Below are 19,359 nucleotides of genomic sequence, written 5' to 3' on the forward strand. Positions count from 1 at the left end.
CCTATCTTCTCCAGCATAGCAGCCAATCACTGCAGTATCTTCTTAGGGACTGGTAATAAATCACAACACTCGATTAAAAACAGAAATTTACAGGACCTAGAACTTGTGTACATCATTAATGATACATGGACATAACACAAAACTACTAAAGAGAAAAGGCGAATCTTCCCAAGGCTGAGGGACTTTTATATAGATATATATAAAAAATCTATAGCCATAACACATCATTTATTCCCCCTCCCCAGCTTTTTGGCAATACTCGCAGACCAATAAGGGTGCAGCAGCAGTGTCCCTGGTAGTGATGGGGAGTGAGTTGCCATAGTAACGCGGTATATTTGGGAGGAGTCAGGAACTTATTTGATCCCACCTCCAGGAGCGCTGGAGCGGCAGCTGGTGTAGTAGACATGCCGCTAGCCTCAAAGCCCATCCCGGACCCAGGCGATGTTCCGCTGTACACAGTGGCCTTGCGGGCCTACCTGCAGCTTCTCCACAGCCGCCCCATACTCACCAAGGCACTGAGCAGGTAACATGTCACTGCCCCTCCCCTCAATTCAAACCAGACACTGCTGGGACTTGTAGTTCTACAGCTACTGTAGAGTCTCTGGTGAAACAGGACCTGTTTAGTCTTCATTCTATGGCTTCCGGTGACCCCCAATGCTTGTGATCTTCTTGACCAGCTGGTGTAATATTTGTGATCTTCCTGAGGTCAAGTTGGTGTAATATTAAACAATCTAGTTCTCTGTTGGCTTACTGAGGAATGTGCTCACCAGCATATTTCTGGGCATCTTTGGTTATAGTCTGTTTGGCCATTTACAAATTATCAGAGTGAAAGTTTCCCCCTCTGTTATCTTCTCCTTATGTACTCTTTAAGATTTATGGATTTAGGTCCCACAATGTCTCAAAATGAGATTAGTTGAGATGTTACATTAACTGATGCCCACTTGGTATGTATAGCCTTGGGGAGGTAGGAGCTGCGATCCCAATGGAACACTTACATATTGGGGGCATGAGATGAAGGACTTGCATGATTTCTCTGTCAATTATTTAAGTTCCAAACATTTTCTCATGTAAAGCAATTTCTGGTTTTAGTGGTCCATTAAAACTGATTGTTTTTTATTGTCTTTGATGCTGATTTAAAAGCATACTCGATTAAGGGTCAGTCCTTATGACCTGTAACATAGCCAATATATATTGTTATAGGGATGTTATTTCTTGGACATAAGTTACTGTACATTTTGGAGGAATTATCAACTGCACTAAAAATGGTGGCAGTGGGCATACCTTCTCTACAGACACTGCAAACTGTTCCTTTTCCTGTGGATTGTGTACAGTGGGGCTTTGGTGACTTCTGAAAAAATCAGATTGTGATACTGGTCATGGTGAATGCACAACTGCAATTTTTTTAACCACCCTTATATAGTCAACTGCATGTGGTTCTATTATCATATATAGATAAACATGCCAGACAGGCACTTACATTTGCAAATTTCCACCTGTTTGGGTGCAAATACACTAAAATGATTTTGGATATACAGAGAAAGGTAGTCAGGAGGCACTCACAGGGCTTCTTGTAGAGTAATAGGTTTATTCCACAACAAATGTAGCATATTTTCAAATCTGTATCTTATTTGTTTGTATTCTATGTGCTGTATAGCAATAGGTATGCACTGTATATTTTATTAATATTCATCAAAACTGCCCATTATCGGAGCCAAAAGATTCTAAGGACAAATCTTAAAAGAATGGCACTGTTCTTATAGATTAGTCATTTTGTTTGTTTTTTTTAATCCTTATTTTAGAGTGCATTTACAGACCATCCATACTTGTTTTATCAGAGGAATGTCTTGCTTTTGGCTTTCTTATTCTGCAGATGTACTTTAATGTCTGTTAATTGATGACCCTCAATGAAATATTTGTGTCTATACAGTGGAATTCTGTCTGCGTTGGGGAACCTCCTATCACAGTACATAGAGAGGAGACGTAGATGTCAATCTTCAGTGAAAAATGTCGACTTGGTTGCACCACTTCGTTTTGCTACATATGGGTGAGCGAGCACATTCAGAAACATCATAGGTGGTCTATATAGAAATATTTATTGAAACACTAAAGTTATATCAAGAAACATTATTTTGCAGAACAGACGCCTACACAGAAAAAAATTATAATTAAATTAATACATTTTGAAAGTTGTCTCTCATTGTAGTCCGGTCATTCAGCAATTGTGGAGAGTGATCTGATCATCGAGCAGTTTTGCAAACATGCCAAGCAACTTGGTCCCAATAAATAGCACTGCACTTTTCAGGCTAAACAATGATCCCATACTCTTGGCATTAGTGATCATTTGACCTGTTTTAATGCAACATGATTGAAAAAGTATGTTACAACCATTTTGAAGCAGCACAGTGGTTAGTACTTCTACCTTACAGCACTGGGGCCGTGAGTTCCATTCCAGACCATGGCCTTGTCTGTGAGGAGTTTGTATGTTCCCCCTGTGTTTGCGTGGGTTTCCTCCGGGTGCTCCGGTTTCCTCCCACACCCCAGAAACCTACTGGTAGGTTAATTGGCTGCTAACAAATTGACCCTAGTCTGTGTGTCTGTGTCTGTATGTTAGGGAATTTAGACTGTAAGCTCCAATGGGTCAGGGACTGATGTGAGTTCTTTGTACAGCGCTGTGGAAATACTGGCACTGTATAAATAAATGATGATGCATGCAGTACAATATTTGGTCAATTTGGTTTAATAAATAAAACCGCATAAATCTTTATACAAAAATCAATGTGGTAGTATCCACTCACCCTCCCACGTAACATTCGTTTTACCAACAATCAAAGTGTGTGTGTTTTAGTTGTTCACAGATCTAACTAGATACATGTTATCCTTTTAAGCCTAGCATTAAGCTGTAGAACATCCCAGTATATTATATGCAGAAAATATACATGGAAACCTGGTTCTACAGAAAAGTCAAATTTGTAACTCGTAAGACTGGAACAGGGAGCCTGTATACCAATCAGGACTGTATCGCTGGATTGATTAATGTAAAAACAAAAAATCCAAAGAGGGTGACTTCTTTTTTAGTAATTCATCTGGAGAGAATAAAATAAGAAAGTCAATGCTGTCCATAAACCCTGCCAAAGCTGTGAAAATCCCAACCATCTCTATGGCAACAGATGGTACGGGTAAACTGATTTTTAAACTATCCAGCTTGACCTGCCTATGTTTTGTTTCATTGTATATGTCTATAATACTATTCGCGTATGTTGCATAACCTTACATGATTTACAGTGCTGCGGATTGTTGTTGCCCTGTGTAAGTAAAGGATGATCATACAGAAATATTACAAAGCACAATAATACTAAGCCCAACACTGAAGGCAAAATGAATAATAAATTGGCTTAGACCAAGCCCTCATTAGTGTTTGTGTTTTGTATTTTTAATCCTGTGAAAAACACAAGCAAATTTGTTTCAAAAACCAAAACACAACACTAGCAGAAATGTGAATGGGTATGGTGTCATTAGAAACTATTTTTCTTAGTGTCACTCCTGATTACATGTATTCTGCTAGTGTTAACATGCTAATAAAATACAGTTCCAGTGGGTATAAAGCCTTAGGGGCATATTCAATTAGCTTTTTGATTCGCGGTAACGCGCCGGAACAGCCGCGAAACGTAATACACGGTACCGCAATAACGTGGATTTTCGTTCGCAGCCCATAGGGTTGCGAACGAAAATCCGCGTTAATGCGGTACCGTAATACCCGCAAGAACGCGCACTTTTCGCGGCAACGCGCGTTACTGCGAATCAAAAAGCTAATTGAATATGCCCCTTAGTGTTTAATAAAAAAGATATCTAATGATGACTGGTTCCACAAAAACTTATAATTCTGTTAACAGTGGTCAGTAGGGGCGGGCTGGCAAGGGAGCCAGCACAGATCTATCCAGCAAGTTTGATTATTAAAAAAGAGCAATGACAGTAAATAATATGCTGAGGACTGGGGTAAAGTCATTTTCTCTGATGAATCCCCTTTTAGATTGTTTAGGGCATCTGGAAAAAGGCTTGTCCGGAAAAGGAAAAGTGAGTGCTACCATCAGTCCTGTGTCATGCCAACAGTAAAGCACCCTGAGACCATTCATCCTCAAGAGGCGGGTGGACAAACAAAAACCCACAAATTCTGACAAACTCCAAGGGCTAAATTTACTAAGCTGCGGGTTTGAAAAAGTGGGGATGTTGCCTATAGCAACCAATCAGATTCTAGCTTTCATTTTGTAGAAGGTACTAAATAAATGAAAGATAGAATCTGATTGGTTGCTATAGGCAACATCCCCACTTTTTCAAACCCGCAGCTTAGTAAATCTAGCCCCAAGTATTGATTAGGCAAGAATGGGCGGCCATCAGTCAGTATGTGGCTCAAAAGTTTATTGACAGCATGCTAGGGTGAATTGCATAGGTCTTCAAAAAGACGGGTCAACACTGCAAATATTGACTCTTTGCATAAGCTTAATGTAATTGTCAATAAAAGCCTTTGACATGAAATGCTTGTAATTTTACTTCTGTATACCATAGCAACATCTGACAAAAAGGTCTAAAAACACTGAAGCAGCCAACTTTGTGAAAACCAATACTTGTGTCATTCTCAAAACTTTTGGCTATGACTGTAGTAAGAGAAATGCCTGGGGGCAAGGTGGGTGTTATACACTGATCAGCCACAACATTAAAACCATTAACAAGTGAATAACAATGATTATCTCATAACAATGGCACCTGTCCAGGGGTGGGATATATTAGGCAACAAGAGAACAGTCAGTTCTTGAAGTTGATGTGTTGGAAATAGGAAGAATGGGCAAACATAATGATCTGAGTGACTTTGACAAGGGCCAGAACATCTCCAAAATGGCAGGTCTTTGTGTGGTGTTCCTGGTATGCAGTGATTAGTACCAAAAGTGGTCCAAGGAAGGATAACCGGTGAACCAGAAACAGGGTCATGGGTGCCCAAGGCTCAGTGATACGTGTGGGTATTGAAGGCTATCCTGTATGGTCTAATCCCACAGAAGAGCTACTGTAGCACAAATAACTGAAAAAGTTAATGCTGGCTATGATAGATGTCAGAACACACAGTGCATTGCAGTTTGTTGCTTATAGGGATGCTTAGCTGCAAACCAGTGTCAGTGCCAATGCTGACCCCTGTCCACTGCCGAAAGCGCCTGCAGTGGGCATATGAGTGCCATAACTGGAGCAATGGAAGAAGGTGGCCTGGTCTGATGAATCACGATTTCTTTGACATCATGTGGACAGCTCGGTGCGTGAGCTTTTTTTACCTGAGGAAAAGATGGCACCAGGATGCAGTATGGGAAGAAGACAAGCTGTCGGAGGCAGTATGTTGCACTGGGCAATATACTGCTGGGAAACTTTGGGTCCTGGCATTCATATAGATGTTACTTTGACACGTACCACCCATCTAAACATTGTTGCAGACCAAGATAATGTGCCTGCCACACTGCAAAAATTGTTCAGGAATGGTTTGAGAGAACATAATCGAGTTCAAGGTGTTGACTTGGCCTCCAAGTTCCCCACAGATGCATGATTGGATTGCGATCTGGGGTGTGCTGAGAAAACCCGAGTCCGAGCCATGGAGTCCCCATCTTGCACTTGCAGGACTTAAAAAATCTGCTGCTAACTTCTTGGTGCCAGATACCACATGACACCTTCAGATGTCTTGTGGAGTCCATTCCTCGACAGGTCAGAGCTGTTTTGGTGGCATGAGCAGGACCTACACAATATCAGGCAGATGATTTTAATGTTGTGGCTGATCAGTGTATGTGTATGGTTTTTGTGTTGTGTCAACATTTGGCCCTGCTACCTAAAGGAAGGGACTCTGACAGTCTCCGAAGCAGTTGGTAACCTACAGTGTCATTGGTTATTAGTGCTCAGGGTGCCTTGCATTCTGTGAACTGTGGTATACAAATAGAGTTCAATGAATGAAAAATAGCGAACAAGTAAATTATGACAGCGCAGGGCAGCCGCTAGTGCGACCCTTTTAGTGGCAGCAGAAGCATTGAGTCAGTAATACTAGTGACCTAGTAGCTGTACTGTATATTTAGCATACTTTGCTCTAGTGTATTGTTATGCACGTTTTGTCGCTATCCAATAACGATTGTCGAATCTCGATTTGTGTTTCCAACGCACAAATATTTATTCTCAATAAGTAGCAGAATAATTCAAGCGAAATAATAGTAAGTACAGCCGTTACTTATCGCAGGCGCTCTGGATCCAGTGAACAGTCATTCAGGTCTGAAGTCTGTGGACAAGATGTCTGAACACTAGATGAAAAGCTCCTGATTATATGCAAACAGAAATACAGTGAAACAATGCAGATTGTATGGTTTGCTTCAGGAAGGTCCAGGGGGTTGCAGATCATAGGCTGGTTCAATCTAAGGAATCCAAAGGTGGGGGTCATCTCTCCAGGGGATGAGCTCTGTTCTTCCCGCCAAAACTCCAATTACAACCAGTCCATTAGCATTTTACAGTCAGCATCATATTAAAGGTTTATTCCCTAAAATCAATAACTAGAGTATGCAATGTGCGATCTCTACGCTGAATGCACCGGACAGCTGCTGATGTAAAGGGGATTAATATGACACCTTTCCTTTAACCTGAACCATATGTATCACTAATATGCATATAGCTTATAATTTTACACATAAACACTACTATATTTCGACATAAATAACTGTGTTGCAGCTACGATTAATGTGTACTATTTACAAATGTGTGTGTTTGTGCGAATGTATACAAAAGTGTAAAAACTGTTATTGCCACGTGTTGCGGCTGGATACGCCCTTCCACGCCGTAGCGTGCTCTACGCATAATTTCAGACAAAGAAAATCAAGTTTGCTCGATATTAATTGAGATGACTTTATCCAATTTGCTGACTTCAACAGTATACTGGGACATGTGACTGTGGCCATGAAAGTTGCACTGTATAATGGGAAATGAGCTGAACTGTAAACTGATGGCAAGACCCTCTAGAGCTTTGGTCCTTGGATGGAGTTGTACTATATACTATGAATATGGGAGCTGGAATATATACTAAGCACAACTTAAAGCAGTATGTATATGAAGGGCTATGGAGCTGTAATGTAAGTATGGGAGACGTGGAAGCTGTAGTGTATATTGAGTGGTTTCTGTGAGAATGAACAGTACAGTATACTATAGGCATGGCTGTGGCAATATATACTGCATATATAACGGAAAAGAGGGCTTACTTGGCCATAGCGTGGTGTTAGTAACTGTTTCAGCAAAGCCCTTTTGCTTAAAAACATGTCTTCAAAAGATATGCCATTGAACCAGGTTCTCTTAAGACTTGCCAAAAGAAAAGAAGTGGCTGAAGTATACTGAATAGGCGTTCAATCCGATTTGCGTACCAGGGCCATCTGGGCCAATCAGGAGCACCCTGTTTGACCCTCCATAGAATCATATGAATCGGGTGAGGTAACCGTGCAGTTCTAGATTTTTTTTTGGGGGGAGGGGCGGGTGTTAGTCTTGGCAGAGCCTCATTCACTCTGATTGTTGGGCCATTCCCTCTCCTTCACTCTGATTGGACCAGTCAGCTAAACAGCCGGGCAGGATCCTCTGCTAACCCCATAGCCACTAAGCTCATGTGTATATAGTGTGTGTCTGGGGGAGGTGATTGCACCCCCTCTGGATCCATTACTGGAGACTGGTAGACAAAATGTTACAACAAAGGAACTACCAGCATGTCAATGAGATGCAGCCCTGGCACCATAGAGTTTGATTTGTGTAGGGGTGAGCGGGTTCGGATTTTTGAAATCCGAACACCCCCGAACAGTGCCGATCCGAGCCCGGATCCCAGCACTGTACGGGGATTCCCGCCCGACTCAGAACGAGGAAAAACGTCATCATCCCGCCGTCGGATCTCGCGAGATCCGGATTCATATTATTCCCCGCTTCCCGCCGCCATCTTCACTCGGGCATTGGAGAGGGAAGAGGGAGGGTGTGTGGTGGTGTCCTCTGTCCTGCTCAGTCCAGTGGTGCTGTCCTGTGCTCTGTCCTGCTCAGTCCAGTGGTGCTGTCCTGTGCTCTGTCCTGCTCGGTCCAGTGGTGCTGTCCTGTGCTCTGTCCTGCTCGGTCCAGTGGTGCTGTCCTGTGCTCTGTCCTGCTCGGTCCAGTGGTGCTGTCCTGTGCTCTGTCCTGCTCGGTCCAGTGGTGTGGTGCTGTCCTGTGCTCTGTCCTGCTCGGTCCAGTGGTGTGGTGCTGTCCTGTGCTCTGTCCTGCTCGGTCCAGTGGTGTGGTGCTGTCCTGTGCTCTGTCCTGCTCGGTCCAGTGGTGTGGTGCTGTCCTGTGCTCTGTCCTGCTCGGTCCAGTGGTGTGGTGCTGTCCTGTGCTCTGTCCTGCTCGGTCCAGTGGTGTGGTGCTGTCCTGTGCTCTGTCCTGCTCGGTCCAGTGGTGTGGTGCTGTCCTGTGCTCTGTCCTGCTCGGTCCAGTGGTGTGGTGCTGTCCTGTGCTCTGTCCTGCTCGGTCCAGTGGTGTGGTGCTGTCCTGTGCTCTGTCCTGCTCGGTCCAGTGGTGTGGTGCTGTCCTGTGCTCTGTCCTGCTCGGTCCAGTGGTGTGGTGCTGTCCTGTGCTCTGTCCTGCTCGGTCCAGTGGTGTGGTGCTGTCCTGTGCTCTGTCCTGCTCGGTCCAGTGGTGTGGTGCTGTCCTGTGCTCTGTCCTGCTCGGTCCAGTGGTGTGGTGCTGTCCTGTGCTCTGTCCTGCTCGGTCCAGTGGTGTGGTGCTGTCCTGTGCTCTGTCCTGCTCGGTCCAGTGGTGTGGTGCTGTCCTGTGCTCTGTCCTGCTCGGTCCAGTGGTGTGGTGCTGTCCTGTGCTCTGTCCTGCTCGGTCCAGTGGTGTGGTGCTGTCCTGTGCTCTGTCCTGCTCGGTCCAGTGGTGTGGTGCTGTCCTGTGCTCTGTCCTGCTCGGTCCAGTGGTGTGGTGCTGTCCTGCTCGGTCCAGTGGTGTGGTGCTGTCCTGTGCTCTGTCCTGCTCGGTCTAGTGGTGTGGTGCTGTCCTGTGCTCTGTCCTGCTCGGTCTAGTGGTGTGCTGCTGTCCTGTGCTCTGTCCTGCTCGGTCTAGTGGTGTGCTGCTGTCCTGTGCTCTGTCCTGCTCGGTCCAGTGGTGTGGTTCTGTCCTGCTCGGTCCAGTGGTGTGGTGCTGTCCTGTGCTCTGTCCTGCTCGGTCCAGTGGTACTCTCCTGTGCCGCATATAATTTTTAAAGGCTTTGCCGAGTGTGTGTGGTTTAGGGGTACGCTCTCTTGTGCTGCATATAATGGAGAACAAAAATTTGGAGGATAAAGTAGGGAAAGATCAAGAACCACTTCCTCCTAATGCTGAAGCTGCTGCCACTAGTCATGACATAGACGATGAAATGCCATCAACGTCCTCTGCCAAGGCCGATGCCCAATGTCATAGTAGAGGGCATGTAAAATCCAAAAAGCCAAAGTTCACTAAAATGATCCAAAAAAAAGAAATTAAAATTATCTGAGGAGAAACGTAAACTTGCCAATATGCCATTTACGACACGGAGTGGCAAGGAACGGATTAGGCCCTGGCCCGTGTTCATGACTAGTGGTTCAGCTTCACACAACGATCTAAGCCCTCCTCCCCCCCTCTAGAAAATTTAAGAGCATTAAGCTGTCATCAAAAACACAGCAAACAACTCTGCCTTCTAAAGACATGGCATCACAAATCCCCAAGGAGAGTCCAAGGGTGTTGGTGGTTGCGATGCCTGAACAACCCGCTGGCGGGTATGCAGAGCAGGCAGGAGCGATTTTGAACATCTGTTCCGGACTGAAGGACCTGCCAACGATTGCTGACATGTCTACTGTTGCTGCATTGGATGCTGTCACCATTGAAAAAATGGTGGAGGATTACTTTGGAGACAGCATCCAAGTAGACATGTCAGACAGTCAGACAGTCCTTACTTGTACTGGCAGGAAAAAAAGGCAGTTTGGAAGCCCCTGTACAAACTGGCTCTATTTTACCTGAGTTGTCCCCCCTCCAGACTGTACTCGGAAAGAGTTTTTAGTGCAGCGGCGAACCTGGTCAGTGAGCGGCGAAGGAGGTTGCTTCCGCAAAATGTGGAGAAGATGATGTTCATAAAAATGAATTATCAATTCTTCAATGTTTTGAAAACCCATATCTGCAGAAAGTTCTGGATGTAGTAACTGCCCACTATTGATTATGCAGCGTTTCTCAGACCCCTTTCTTGTAATAGGTGGTTTCATTAGAGGAAACTCGGTATTGGGAAGTTTTGAATTTTGTATCATTCTGTTACAAATAGCTGTGTATCCACCATCTCAATTGATTATATATATATATACACACACACAAGCACATGTGAGATGGATTACATGAATCCATAAAGTACATAACTGATGTTCTTGAATACAATTTAACTTTTTTGTGAAATATAATGCATGTATTTGCTATCAGTAATTGGATATTTATCCATATTATAGGGATATGGGGATATATTTATATATACTGTAAGCTTAGATCAATGGCACAAATGTTTTCATTTTTAATACATTTGTACTATTTTCTGCATCTGTGCTCTTATTTGTATGATTGTTATACACCGGTTTCAGTCACCTGTTTTTTAAGAGCAATATATCAGATAGGCACTAATTTAACAGCGGAGAATTTTGTTTACTAGCTACTGATTTTTTTTTTTTTGATTTTTTTTCAAATGACTATGAATTAGGGACCTAGGGGTATATTTACTAAACTGAGGGTTTGAAAAAATGGAGATGTTGCCTATGGCAACCAATCAGATTCTAGCTATCTTTGTAGAATGTACTAAATAAATGATAACTAGAATCCTGGTTGCTATAGGCAACATCTCCACTTTTTCAAACCCGCAGTTTAGTAAATATACCCCTTAGACCATTTAGGTACCAAGAGTTATATTAATCCCTGAGGAAGCCCCAGTGGGGGAAACGTGTTGGTTGCCACATAGACATTTCGATTGATTATATCACTACCACAGATCAGCCGATGGTATTTACACCACTGGCCCTGTATGCACATGCATGAAAAACCTGGAAGTAACAGACAGAAATCAACCCAGTGTAAGCCGCTGGGAGAAGATTTCGTGACAGGGATAAGAGCCGCCTGGACCTAGGTGTAGGAAGGGGAGCAAGAGGACCAGCAACCCGGGCAAGTTACTTGTACGATTCTCCACAATATCCCGCTCTGTTACCCAACCTAGAGGGAACTACTGGCACATATACCACTCAGAACATTCATGGCGGAGCTTTTAACTACAAAACTTGTATAAGACTGAGCTACATTCTGATGATTTATAACCACTGTAACATCTGGTTATTTCATTGAGTGACTTATCTACACCAACATTGACTCTTTACCATATCAGGATTCTGACCTGTCATTCCTTAGAGAAGAATTGGACCTGCAGTGAGCAGTCCAGAAATCCTGTTAAGTTATTTCATTATGTTGAACTTGGAAGTATCGAAAATGAAGTATTTCCAAGAATGATCAGTTTCACTGGGCATGATCTTTAATTGTGACATTGTTTTATTGTCTTTCTGTAACCTGTGCATTATTGCTTTTTTTTTTTTTCGCTCTGGTTTTGGCCGTATTGGGCAAACGTATGTATGCACTTTTTGTATATTGTTTAAACTGATTTTATTTGCTTGAGCGTTGGAGTACTACTACAATTGTTTACATATTACCTGCACTTGGGGAACCATATTCTTTGTTTTACCAAAAGTTAAGTGCGAGAGTTATTTGGGCCTTCCTCTGCCAGACTAGGTAGATGGGAAATACAGTTTCCAGACTGCACAAGGGATCCGTTACACTCAGACATAGTGTGACGATTATGTAGTATATCTAATCACTGATTATTTTCTGTTGAATTCATGTATGAGGATGTATATTGTATGTGACCTTGTAATGTAATCTCAACATGTGCTTTGCTAAATGACACAAGTCTGAAACCTATGCAAGTGTCAATAATCTGTTTGAAATTAGCCAGACCAAGAATAGTTAAGGATCTTGTTTAAAGTCCCAAAGTTGTAAACCATCTAGCCACTCGAGCAGAGGTGAATACTCAAGGTCCTGTGATAATTCCAGGTCTCGGGACATCCCTAGCTCCCTTCGAAAGCCCTGTGACATTTGGGAGATATGTCCTTATTGACAGCTAAACTCCAAAGGTGGGGGGGTGAGAGCTATGTGGAAAAAGGTTTAAAATATTCTGCCTTAGACAATAATGTGTTTATTTTCATGAGGGGGTCTATCAAGACTGAAATGTCACGTATTTCTCAATTGTGTTCCCTCACATACCAGGTCTTCACTAGTAAGTAGGGACTCTGATTTTATTTTCTGAAACGTATTTCTGCAACATATTGTATGTCTTGTTATTTATTTTTGTAATTCTTGAAACCATTTTTCAGATTAAATAAATTCAATCTAGTGTGTGTTCTCCGTGATTCTTTTGGGGGTATTCAATTGTTAACGCTAAAAAACGAGCGCTCAAAAAATATTACCGTTTATACAGTAATATTGCGCTCAAAGCGTTAATACAGTAGTTTACTCGCGGAATTTCAGCTCGCCGCTCAGGGAGCGGCGAGCTGAAATTCCGCAAGATTTTTTGAGCGCTCGTTTGAGAGCGTTAACGCTAACAATTGAATACCCCCCTTTGTGACCTTACAAAGCCCAGGGAGGCTCATGCTACATGTGTATCTGATTTAAGTGTGAAACATTAATAAGTGGTTCTGGTGAATGTAAGGACACCATAATAAATCTTTTGTGGTGGCAGAAGAGGTGTATTCATTGCTAAGTGACTAAGGTGATGCCAGTCACGGCCATCTGCCCAGATTGCTGTATCTTGGACAGGCTGGGCGTTCGTGACACATAGCTTGAAGAGTTGCAACCCCTAGGGGTTGCCATCTGGAATTTTGTTGCAATGCAAGTAGTGCAGAGGGGGCAGGTGTGTATTTTTTATTTATTTATTTATTTATTTTTTATTATTATTACTATACAGTGCACTCTATGGAAATTGTTTTGTCTCGGGCCCCTCTGCACACCATTGCTTGTCAACACACAGTGCACCGTAGTGGTTTCTATTCCTTTGAACAGTATTAGTGCTAGGTAGTTTGCTTTTTAGTTTTTACTTTTTTTAGTTTTGTTTTTTTCCTATTGCGCATTGAGGCACTATTCTCCCTTACTTTTCTGAGACACTTAAATATTCTCCACCCTCCGAGTGCTCACACCACCCTACTGTGTGGTCACACTCCCCTTTCCACTCCCCTTTCCAACCAAACTGACCTCCAATTTTTTTCTACAGTTTTCTCTTTCTTTGATAATGCATATAAAATGTAAAGATTGGTCGTTCTTCATCGTAAGTTTCTTCTGGACGCAACGTGACCATTTTATTGAACTGTTTTTATTTCTCATTGTTTGTACAATAGCTTTACTGTGATGCTCCTTGTATTCGCCTGTTTGACCATCTAAAATAACAAATTATAAATAGGCTTGAAGGCGAACAGATTTGAATAAGCATTAACTGATGGGTATGGTTTACACACGTCTGTGCTATTGGATACATGGTTTTTAAACCCATTGGTACACAATTCATGATCATTACTTTACAAGTAAATACTGTTTATTTTAATTCTGATGGAGAGGCATCTGCAATATTTGTTTGGAAAATGAAATTATTATTATTATCATTTATTTGTTAGGCGCCACAAGGTGTCCGCAGCGCCGTACATAGTACAAACAGTAAACCATACAGGGTTAAACAGTACAGAACAGTAAACACAAAGTACCAGTGCTTCAGAAACTCCGGGACAGACAAATGGAGTAAGGACGGAGCAGAAGAACAGGTGTGGAGACACGAGGGAAGAAGTGCCCTGCTCAAACGAGCTTACATCCTAAGGGAGGGTGGACGAAACAGACACAAGAGGGAGTGGTGATACCAGGGGAGAGAGGGAAGAGTGAGCAGAGTAGGTGAGGGGTTAGGTGGATGATTGGTAGGCTTTAAGGAACAGGTGAGTTTTAAGTGCTCGTTTGAAGGAGCACAGCTTGGGAGCGAGACGGATGGAGCGAGGGAGGTCATTCCAGTGTAGGGGGGCAGCTCGGGAGAAGTCTTGGATTCTGGAGTGAGAAGTGGTAATGAGAGTGGAAGAGAGGCGCCGGTCAGTGGCAGAGCGCAGGGATCGGGCAGGAGTGTGAATGGTGAGGAGGTCAGAGATGTAGGGGGCAGTAGACTGGGAGAGAGCTTTGTAAGTGGTGGTAAGGAGTTTGAAGAGGATTCTGTAGGGGATGGGGAGCCAGTGTAGGGCAAGGCAGAGAGGGGAAGCAGAGGAGGAGCGGCGTGAGAGAAAGATGAGTCGCGCAGCCGCATTGAGTACAAAGCGGAGGGGGGCGAGATGAGTGAGGGGGAGGCCAGTGAGGAGAAGGTTGCAGTAGTCGAGGCGGGAGATGATGAGTGCATGGATGATGGTTTTGGTGGCGTCTTGTGAGAGGAAGGGTCGGATGCGGGCTATGTTGCGAAGTTGGAGTCTACAGGCTTGGGCAAGGGATTGGACATGGGGGGCAAAAGAGAGAGGAGTCAAGGGTGACACCCAGGCAACGGAGTTGGGTAACAGAGGAGATAGTGGTGTTGTTAACAACGATAGAGAGGTTGTGGTGGGAGGGGAGTTTGGGGGGAGGAAAGACAATGAATTAAGTTTTGGAGATGTTAATTTTGAGAAGCGGGAGGACATGCAGGAGGAGATGGCAGAGAGGCAGTCAGATACGCGAGAGATAAGGGAGGAAGAGAGATCAGGAGAAGAGATGTAGAGTTGAATGTCGTCAGCATACAGGTGATACTGAAGACCAAAGGAGGAGATGAGCGCACCAAGGGAGGAAGTGTATAGCGAAAAGAGTAAAGGACCGAGGACAGAGCCCTGGGGAACGCCTACTGGGAGTGGGGAGGGGGTGGAGGAAGAGCCAGACATGGAGACAGAGAAGGTGCGGTTAGCAAGGTAGGAGCAGAACCAGGCATGGACGGAACCGGAGAGGCCGAGAGAGAGAAGAGTTTGCAGAAGGAGGGGATGGTCCACAGTGTCAAAGGCCGCGGAGAGGTCAAGGAGGATGAGTAAGGAGAAGTGACCCTTAGATTTGGCTGAAAGGAGGTCGTTGGTAACTTTGGCCAGGGCAGTTTCAGTGGAGTGGAGGGAACGGTATCCAGATTGGAGAGGATCAAGGAGGGAATTGTCCGAGAGATATCTGGTGAGGCGACAGCAGACTATCCGCTCAAGAAGTTTGGAGGCGTAGGGGAGAAGTGAGATGGGGTCAAGATTGGGTTTTTTGAGGATCGGAGAGATAAGAGCGTGTTTAAATGAGGAGGGTACTACACCGGAGGAGAGTGATAGGTTAAAAAGGTGTGCCAGGTAGGAGCAGGCAGTGGGAGAGAGAGAGCGAAGGAGGTTGGAGGGGATGGGGGTCGAGAGGACAGGTGGAGGGTGGAGAGGAAAGAATAAGGGAGCGGACTTCTTCGCCTGATGTGGGGCAGAAGGAGCACCAGAGTTGATTGTTGGATGGGGGTGGAGCGATGAGGACAGCTGGTGAGGGTTTAGAAGCGGAGATGTTAAGTCTGATGGCTTCAATTTTAGAAGAGAAAAAAAGTGGCAAAGTCAGCAGCAGAGAGGGACAGCGGGACCGGAGGGGGGGAGAGGAGGGAGTTGAAGGTGGCAAAAAGGCGGCGGGGATTAGAGGACTGAGAGGAGATGAGGGACTTGAAGAAGGTTTGTTTGGCGAGGGAGAGGGCGGAGCAGAATGAGGAGAGAATAAATTTAAAGTGGAGGAAGTTGGCCAGGGACTTCCCTGGCCGACTTCCTCCACTAATATGGTTTTTATTAATATGATTTTTATTAGATTTGGTAGCATGATTCTATATCTAACCTGTGTAAGATTGTATTATTGTAGTCCTTTTTGTTATTTGCTTATATGCCGTTACCTGATGAGGAAAGCCTATTTTCTATTCTACCACACAAATAACTGTTCTCTCCCATAGACTCTGCTTCACAGGACCACTGTCTCACTACTTCTACCTGTTCCTGGAGCAGTTGGTCCCTTCTTCTGTGCCACTAGCTGGACTACGTCGCCTTCTGCTTGACAGGTTAATTGTTGCTCCGGCTTTCCTGCTTCTCTTCTTCATTGTGATGAACTTTCTGGAAGTGAGTCTCTCCTACTTCTTTCTAGTCTTCATAATCCTTTAAAACTGTATGATTCTCATGTTTTTACAAAGTATTCTACCGTTTATAGCCCATATTTAAATATCTATGTAAGACCATTCAAAATACAATTATTTATTGGTCATGTTTGCTCTTATTATACAAATGTAATACAATATTGGCTCTCACTAAGAAGACAGGATTCTTTATGTTAATATTATTTATACATAAAGCACAAGTTAGTTTTTATTTTGTTTTTAGAGCTGTACATCTTGGCAGTATGTATAGTCTAATAAAGCTGTATTCACAAAGTATAAATGTTCCTTCTTAGTAAAACCTACAATCGGAGGCAGGCACTGATGGATTCCCTAATGTCACAGATATGAGTAGGGAGCACCAGCTTGCTTTATTCCGATACAGCGTATTGGAGATGACCAGTAACTGCAGAAAATGAGTCTTCATATACATTTAAATGGTACATTTGCATGTTGGGCTCTCATAATTTTTATGAAATATATTGAGGTTTTTTACTCTGAGTTAGAGAACTTGCAAACTAATATCTTTTCATTACATTTTTGATGTTGGTGATAACATTGAGATCATCTGCTTAGTTGGAGATTAGAACAAAAATACACCTAGTCCTAAAGCATGCACATTCTCAGCACAACCCCCCCCCCCTCCTTGTCCTGCTCCATCACATGACCACTTAATGACACTCTAGTCATTAACAGTTTTTGCGCTAAAACCCAACGCTTCCAGCAGAGAGATTTTTGCATTGTCAACCATACCAATTTTCCCCAAATAAATTACTGCGTTATGAGAACATCCTGTCGTACAGGGATGATCTGTAAGCCGGGAGCTGCTTATTATTGTTCCAGACCTGTGCATAGAAACCAAGGCTTAATAAAAGCCCAGTTTCTGTGTGGGCTTGTTGCATGGATTTAAACAAGATGTATATATACATTCTGGTGCACAAAGCACAATCTGTATTACACCAGCAAAAGCAATTTTGATATTATGCTCCCCTACTGCCTGACCATCAATCGCCTATTGGGTATAATGTTCTAAAACACCATCTTGAATGCTAATCCGACAGACAGGATGTTTGATGAATTGTTGCTTGAATCTACTGTGTTCAGCCACCCTGCATGGTCTTGGCAATTGCCTCATTGACTGTGCATGATTCTCAGCATGCACAGTCAATGAGGCAATTGCCAAGACCATGCAGGGAGGCTGAACACAGTAGATTCAAGCAACAATTCATCAAACATCCTGTCTGTCGGATTAGCATTCAAGATGGTGTTTTAGGTGGCAATAGTGTACATTTCTTCTGCATTCAGTATCATTAATATCATAGGCTGAAAGGCTGTGTGTACCATTATATTCGTTTTGTTCCCACTCTGTGCTTCAGGGCAAAGACCTGAATACACTGAATCGGAAGTTGAAGGATAGTTACTGGTCTGCACTAAAGATGAACTGGAAAGTTTGGACGCCGTTTCAGTTCATCAATGTGAACTATGTTCCTGTGCAGGTGAGGAAAGTCTGTAAAAAGACTGGTGTATTTGAACTACTAATTTACGTTCTGTTATTGTGCATATTTTATTCTGTGGTTTAATTTGCCATTCACTTGTTGCACCCTGCACCAACTCCTACTGCTAGTGCATTCTCGTCCTCCACCGCCTCTCTGCCTAACCTATCCCCACCAAGTTCTGCCCCATCTATTACACATCTCCTAGGCTTATTTTTTTTTTATTTGATTTTATTGCTTTTAACTCGTGAAGCTAGATAAATGAAGTGGTCTGCTTTTTTGTCTCTTCAGTTCCGTGTGCTGTTTGCCAACTTTGTAGCATTCTTCTGGTACACATACCTGGCTTCCACCAGGAAATGACACAGAAATTCAGCTTCAACACTTAAGATGGAATTTCTGCGGAAGTACAGTGCCAGCAACCGATAGTACTAAACTCTCCAATAGTTACTTACATCACAGAACTTCAATTGTAATGTTTTAAAAGAACAATATATTTTAATAATTGTACTTAATTGTGTGAATAAAATGTGAACTGTAACAATGACAATTGAAAAATTGGAAGACATTTATAGCAATCTGTCAGTACCTTTTAGGTAAGACGTCAGATGAGGACATGCAACAAGGTTTTATAATTTTTTATTTAGAAATTGAACAAATGACCTCGCTGTCAAACTCCCTGGGGCGTTCCATTTAAAAAAACTATTCAGTAAGTAAAGTCTGCTTTATGGCAGCTGTAATATTAATGCTACCAGACCATTTCTGGCTTTAAGGAAGTTGAAAAACCTGCTTGACACTACAGCTTGGATACATTTGACATGTCAGTACTACGCTGTTGCTGTATTTAAATACCTGGTCATTGTTGTGTGCGTAGTACATTCTGGTGCCAGCATTTTTCACCAGTCTGAACAGAATAAAAATTTGTTTGGAAGATCTAGCAATGTGTATCTGTAGGTGATCAAATGGACACACATTTCTCTCTGCAGTTTATCAAGTGTTTGTCAAATCCTTACTGAATTCCTGTCCACTGAACTATGAGCGTTAAAACAACAATATTGTTTTTGTTAATCAATGTTGGATTTAAACAGGACCTTTGCACTGACAGTGTCCCAGTACTATTTTGTTTTTTGTTTTTTTTACCCTCCGGTAAAATGCCCCCTTTTGCCTTATCACCATGTAATCAATCTAATGTTACCATGTTTTATTTTAATAAATGTTACAATACCTGGTAGCTTCTTGGTGTATGTATTTACTCAATTATTAAGCACAAGCAAAAACACCAAAAGGCTGTGTGCATATGATATAACAAATAGCATATCTGTAATTGTTGAAAAGAAATGAACAGATTGGAACCAGAAAAAATCCATATAGAAAAGTACATAAAAGAAGAAATCGTCACTGGCCCCTGAAGAAAGTAATGGGAACGGAAATAATTGTTTGGCAAGAAATGTACACTTCTATTTTTTTTATTTTTTATTTTATTTTTATATATATGATTTTGCTGGCGTTTCTTTTGAACAATTACAGATATATATACACACACAGGGCTGCCATCAGAAACTGTGGGGCCCAGTACTAATTAATCTGGCAGCCCCCCTT

The 19,359-nt window shown here is 43.0% G+C and overlaps 1 protein-coding gene across 2 annotated transcripts; it reads left to right on the forward strand.

Moving 5' to 3' along the window:
* The first annotated feature begins 266 nt into the window (after positions 1–266).
* Positions 267–18,991, forward strand: PXMP2 (peroxisomal membrane protein 2). Of its 2 annotated transcripts, XM_075213040.1 has the most exons (5): positions 275–523; positions 1,928–2,044; positions 16,076–16,238; positions 17,647–17,766; positions 18,055–18,991. In XM_075213040.1, exons 1-5 carry the CDS (start codon positions 405–407, stop codon positions 18,121–18,123), a joined length of 588 nt encoding a protein of 195 aa, XP_075069141.1. In that variant the 5' UTR covers positions 275–404; the 3' UTR covers positions 18,124–18,991. The 2 variants fall into 2 exon arrangements, with proteins under 2 accessions (XP_075069150.1, XP_075069141.1); XM_075213049.1 differs by lacking the exon at positions 1,928–2,044 and having other exon boundaries at positions 267–523.
* Positions 18,992–19,359: the final 368 nt, after the last annotated feature.

The sequence above is a fragment of the Mixophyes fleayi genome, chromosome 1, assembly GCF_038048845.1.
Source record: "Mixophyes fleayi isolate aMixFle1 chromosome 1, aMixFle1.hap1, whole genome shotgun sequence".
Lineage (NCBI taxonomy): Eukaryota > Metazoa > Chordata > Amphibia > Anura > Limnodynastidae > Mixophyes > Mixophyes fleayi.

Excerpts from the sequence above, each read along its gene's own strand:
- PXMP2 (XM_075213040.1), top strand. The coding sequence starts at position 405 with ATGCCGCTAGCCTCAAAGCCCATCCCGGACCCAGGCGATGTTCCGCTG. Across the intron at positions 524-1,927 it reads CTCACCAAGGCACTGAGCAG|TGGAATTCTGTCTGCGTTGG; the intron begins GTAACATGTCAC and ends GTGTCTATACAG. Across the intron at positions 2,045-16,075 it reads CTTCGTTTTGCTACATATGG|ACTCTGCTTCACAGGACCAC; the intron begins GTGAGCGAGCAC and ends TCTCTCCCATAG.